Genomic DNA, 6309 nt, shown 5'->3' on the forward strand with positions numbered 1-6309 from the left:
GGGTGGGCACCACATACTTTTGATGAGTACTGTATATAAGGGGTCAGGGTGGTCTTGGAACCAGTAAATGCGTAGTTTAGCTCCTCCACACTGTTTCTCATATCTTCCTGATATTTGCTATACTAGAGTAGTATATGCTTCTAGTTTTGCCAGGGCCTTGTACCTACCATATCTTCTATTGATGACATCACTACCTTTTCTTTCAGATTTTTTTTTTTTTTTTTTTTATTTTTTTTTTTTTTTTTAAGGTAGCTCACAGCCATTAGTCAATAGCCATCCCACTGGAAAACACAAACTCGCCACAAATGGTCGGCTTACTTTCATCACTCAATATTTCTAGCAGTGATAGATTTTTATTTTAGCAGCAATAGGTTACTCAATGAATGAGGGGGCAATGAATACAGAAAACCCCTGTGTGTGTGTGTGTGTGTGTGTGTGTGTGTGTGTGTGTGTAGATAAATAGATATTTACAATGTGTCATTTTATTAGATACTTATTCAACAATCAAGCTTTAATTTTGCCGACATACCAGTATTTTTCTAAAATGCCTTGAAGCTATCTATATAAGCAACTGCTTTCTGTAGAAGGTAAAAGCCCTTTCTTAAAACCATAACCTACTCAGCATTCTATGACATTTTTATGAAATGGATTTTACCATTCATAAGTAGATGCTAAATATATTATCAGTCATAGAAAACAAGGGAGTTAACTAGTTCAGGTTATCAATACTTGGATGTGTTTCATATACTTTACCAAATACGATACGTCTCCAGTGAAATGTTATGTGCAGATTTTTTTTATGGATCATGGTATATATATATATATATATATATATATATATATATATATATATATATATATATATATATATATAGATATATATATATATATATATATATATATATATATATATATATATATATATATATATATATATATATATATATATATATATATATATATATATATATATATTTTCACACACACACACACACACACACACACACACACACACAGTCCAATAGCTCAGAGGATTAAGGTTCTTCCCTGTCAGGCTCTGGCCTAACAGGCGGAGGTTCAAGCCCTGCTCGGACCAAGATTTTTTTCAGTGACAAGGAGTGGTTACTGTCCCCCCTTGAGCAAGGGGGATGGGATGTGTGGTGTGTGAAGGTTCCAGCAGTACCCAGAGATCAACTATAATGAGCTTGCTCTTATTGGGAGGGTACTTGCTGACAATGACAAGTCTAACACGTGATCAGGTTGTGGTGAATCACACACACACACACACACACACACACACACACACACACACACACACACACACACACACACAAATGTATTGGAAGAGAAGATTGAATATACTAAAATGCCAATCTCCTCTTTACCGAATCAACAGTAACTGATGCCAGGCCTCTCTCTTACATGCAGCCTGGGCAGTGAACTAAATTGCTTTTCAGGACAGATGTTGGTGATTTTGTGGGTGAGAGCTTCATTATGAAAAAAAAAAATCCAGCCTAAGTCTTGCTAAGATATTACTAGTTAGAATTATAGCCATGAGCAGTAGATTTTCTTTATAACCTTACATTTGTTTTATATTTTTGTTTATTATTATTATTATTATTATTATTATTATTATTATTATTATTATTATTATTGTTAGCATGATCATTATCAGTCAGATGAGTAAGTACAGGTAGGGGGTAAAACATGAAATCTGAATGGAAGATATACTTCTACTTGGATGTAATGTTAAGTATACCTTGAACATTAAATAATGAATCATTGTGTTTGTTAGTGAATTCCAAGCCCAGGGAATTCAGGGGTTGGTATGGTCCAGACCTTCCCCTAGTGAACTGGGCTTAAAAAGTGTTAATGTGTGAGTGTGAGTAGGTGTGAATGTTAGCATGCAAAACCTTTAGGTTCTTGTTTAGGGTGTGTCCAGTGCCCTCAAACAATCAACCTTGGGATATTATATATAAATTTTTACCCTCTCTCTGTACTACCAAGACATTTATAAATCAGTTTCAGTTCCAAACTTATTTCTCTTTCAGTTGGCATTTATATGTTGCAGGAGGAGGGTTGTTCCAGTTATATTATTTGCATGTGCCTTATTTTCTCTGACACAAGTTGTGAGCAAGTTAGATAAGATTGCCTCCTGGTTCAATCTCACTAGCTTTCTGCTTACCCTGTACATCTTTATAACTATAAGTCATAATCTGTACAATGTAATATATTAATGTTATTACAAATACTAAAGTAGTTAATTCAGACTAGACTTTCACCTTCATAGTAAGTATTCCTTGAAAGAGTTCCTTGATATATCTGTTGTTGATAAACTTGGTCTAATAGTATTAGGAAAAGATCTGAGAACACCAGATCTGCTTTGTAGTAGTTGAATATTCAGATTTGAAAGGTACTTGTAACAGTCAGCTTTCACCCATTGATCTCATTGTCCATAACAAGTACTCACAACTTGTGTCAGATTAATCTTTACTTTGTTCTTTTAAAATTGTCATACCACATGGCTGTTATTTGTTTTTATTTACTCTACACTAGTTTGGGTTACAACTGACTCGGAGTGAAGGCGATCATCTGGCAGTGGAAGATGAGGACGTGATTGGATGACTGATTGGATATGAATTACTGAGTCTATATGAATGCTTATGTAAATACCTTATGAATCATAAATGTCTATTCCATGGTATTATATGATGATAGTTATACAGCATTACATTATTTATATAATGAGTTCATGTAAATCTGAATTTACCAGTATAGTAATTTTGGTATGACGAAAAACTTTGTTCGTAATTATTACTAATACTTTTATTAGGAAAATACATTCATGTGCTATAATTTAAATTAGCTTCAGAGAAGTATCAATACAAAGTATACATACTTGTTTTATTATCTTAGAAAGACCATATTGCATATATGTATGTATTTACAATGTAATATTTATAAAGGCACACATATACACAGGCCATCTTTAACGAAAGAAATGCAGACAGTCTTGTTTTTGTTATTTGTTTGTATTTTCCATGCAAAAAATATAAAGGGCCCTTCTGAGTGCAGTTCTTTCACACATTACTATGAGGCCCTTTCTGGAGCAGCCCAATTTAATCATTCCACACCATTACTGTATAAAGTTTTTTTCACATATTTAGAAAAAAAGTTACACATCCTCTATTGTTATACCCCTGGACAGGATGGACCTGTGCCAAGTTTTCCACCCCACCAGAATGTCATGTCTGATTGGCGTAAATACCATGGTTACAGTATGTGCCTTCTGCAGCAATTTGTGAAATGCATATGTATTCACAGGTTCTTCCTGTCAGGTTATTTGTAGCTGCATAGCAGGACTGTAGGTGCCGTAGCAGGAAGCACATTAGGATCAAGTGTTGTAAACAGTGAGCCACACAATTGGCAGTACTCGCTGGAAGATCTGGTATGTGCTGGTATTTTTTTTTTTCATCAAGAGAGTCACTCTTAAATCATTCTACAGTGGAAAAGAATCTTGAGGATGTGAAGATAAATTTGCATTTTGGGCCATTGGCTTGGATCATGGGGTTTCACTTGATCTATAAATGCCTCCTGGTTATGACCCTGGAACTCAAATAAAGTGCCCAAGTTACTGTATTATAACCCCAAAGATTTTATGGCTTGTTAGATGGTGTGTGAATAGGCTTGGTATAACCTAATGTTTACATCCAGGAGCCTACTGTTTATTATTACTGGTTATTTAGAAGTCCAACATATCTACTGCTCTGTAGTAATGTACTGACATAGAAGTAATATTACTGTTAAACGTGAAATATAGTGTGTTTATGTCTATTGCTTTTCATTTGCCTTTTGTTGTGTCTTTTAAAAAATGGTCCATGAGTGATGAACTATTTAGAATGCTTTCAGAGGATGAATGTAAGGCTTCCTTTGAACCAAGTTACAGATAATATTACTGAAGAGAATAATATGACTCAATAAGTATCTGCATGAACAGGTGTTTTGAGATGAGTCCCAAGCATAAATAAGAATTGAGGCTGCTTGTTGGTTGATGCACCAATGTTTTGTAGACTAAAGTAGCGAATGTTTCATTACCTAACTGTTGAGACTAATACAAGGCTCTACTAAAAAGGAGAGAAAGGGAAAAAAGGAATGTGTGTGTGTGTGTTTAATAGTTTGGATAAACAAGTAGTGGTCTATGCTCTTTGAGACCCGTCTTTGAGCCTCAATCGGTCAAAATTGGCCTTAAACTCGTTTTTGTATTGAACAGCTTTTGTCCAGGCTGCTCCTGGACTTATTGAGTCATATACTGTACATCTGTTTGCAACATCTTGTCTATTACAACTTCCTTCATGGCCTTTGGCTGCTCATCCATCCCGTGCAATATCTGTCAATAATTATTGTGTATGGGTGGGTGTGGGTGTGCATTATATATATATATATATATATATATATATATATATATATATATATATATATATATATATATATATATATATATATATATAATACACACGGGCTTTCGAAAGTACGCATTTCGTTTACTATGCTAGGCAAGAAGCGTCCCCATTGCCATATGATGATCTGACGCGCGCGGGAACCATCGGACCGTGAAGAGGTAGAAATGGCTTTTACCCCGTCAAATTGTGTCTATCACTTCACTGCAAATAAAAAACACTTTACCTGTGGCTGAGAACTGTCAACAGGCAAGAAGGAAGAGTCCCCGACTTGCTGCTCCAGTGAGGAAACCCAATCTTCCAGTTTCTCTACTCCCCGACGCAATCGTAGAATGCGGTGATTCATCTGCAGAGACAGAATAAGAGTGGAGTGATGGGTTATGAGAAAATTCCAGTGAACAAGTAATGAAGGCTGTATAAGAATCAATAAACTTGTCTTCTTGACAGCCTTTAAAATATCACCTAACAGATAGGCTAATGCGTTTGATTAGGCAGTTATTTACGTTATTTGTTTAAAACCACGCATCATATCTCCGAAACGTCTTAAATAATTCCTGATGACCTTTTGTACCTATATATTTAGGGAGAAATTAAGTTAAGAAGCACACAATGACTCTGTGAGTAATGGAAAGAAAAATTAATAACACAACGCACGCACACACATATGAAGAATAAGAAACTATACCAATATACCATATCACTCTTTAAACTGATAACATAGGGACAATGGAAGTAACAGTCAACAGCTAGGAGTTGTATAGAAATCATAGTAGAAAGAATATACTTGGTGGAGAAAATTAATGGTATAATTGACATCAAGCATTAGAGTGGACTTAAGAGTAATAATTTTTAAGATGATAATGGTGAAAATTTTGTAAATAAGCAAACGGTTGGGAACATATTGCTACTATGTCGAATATGACCACGTGGTGTCTTTGCTGCTTCTGCCAGCTGCATGAGTGGTTAATGGTTACGCTGAGCCGCTGCCCCAACCAGTGAGCAAACTCGTCCATTCTTAATTGTTATTACTCACACGTCAACCACCGCAGCATGGAGACGTTTCAGCATAGCCTACCGGAAATTTAGTATTCCAAGCAGAAAAGTCGAGCAAACACATTTTCACGGTTTGTATCATAAGTTATAGGCCTAAATATATTTTGATGAAAAGAATCTAAATGTAGAGGAAGCAGAAATCAACCCTTTAAACATGCAATTGCTTCGATAAAAAAAATAAAAAAAACCGGCTATGAACACATTCGGCATCAGTTAATAGCCTATACTTATTTACTTAACTTTTAGGAGACATAATTTAGCCATGTGTCAGATATAAAATTTAGATTGTTACGGAGTTCATTTATGCACTTACTTTTTGCCTTTTATCCTTGACAGATCCGAAGTCACACCGTCATTAATTAATTACGTCAACTTGAATAGGTATATACAGCCACGCAGCCCTTGACACTCGTAGACAGTATCGGTAAATCCTGCCTCTAAGTCACTCTCTTGCTGGATGAAGTGTACGTGTTTTGTGGGTGAGAGCTGCATAGACACTGCTGCTCGTTCACCGGGAAAACGGGCGAGTGCCGTGCCACCCCATCCGGGCACTATTTTCGTGGCGACCGTCACCGCCGCTACTGTCACGCCCGAACCTCCTTCCCCTCAGTGTGTGTGTATGTGTGTAGATGGATAATAGATAGATAGATAGATAGATATTGTGCGTATATGTAGGCTAGATAGACAGATAGATGCATGGATAGATAGATAGATATGCGTGTATGTATGTATGCATGAATGTATGTATATATTATGTATAAGTAAAGAGAGGTTGTGTGTGTGTGTGTGTGTGTGTGTG

At 35.9% G+C, this 6309-nt stretch overlaps 1 protein-coding gene across 11 annotated transcripts in view; it reads left to right on the forward strand.

Moving 5' to 3' along the window:
• The window catches only part of LOC127010052 (neuronal synaptobrevin-like), a 32227-nt gene extending 28395 nt beyond the window's left edge, over nucleotides 1-3832 (forward strand). For 8 of the 11 annotated variants that reach the window (XR_007762832.1, XM_050883879.1, XM_050883794.1 and 5 more), the window contains one exon: nucleotides 1429-2599. Coding sequence is in view for 3 of the 11 variants with exons in the window: in XM_050883854.1 (XP_050739811.1) it covers nucleotides 1429-1445 (17 nt within the window). In the remaining 8 variants the exon portion in view is untranslated. Of the gene's footprint in view, nucleotides 250-1428 lie in introns of those variants that run through there. The other 3 variants (XM_050883821.1, XM_050883832.1, XM_050883882.1) reach the window with 2 other exon arrangements.
• Nucleotides 3833-6309: the final 2477 nt, after the last annotated feature.

Source organism: Eriocheir sinensis, chromosome 4 (assembly GCF_024679095.1).
Source record: "Eriocheir sinensis breed Jianghai 21 chromosome 4, ASM2467909v1, whole genome shotgun sequence".
In the NCBI taxonomy this organism is placed as follows: domain Eukaryota; kingdom Metazoa; phylum Arthropoda; class Malacostraca; order Decapoda; family Varunidae; genus Eriocheir; species Eriocheir sinensis.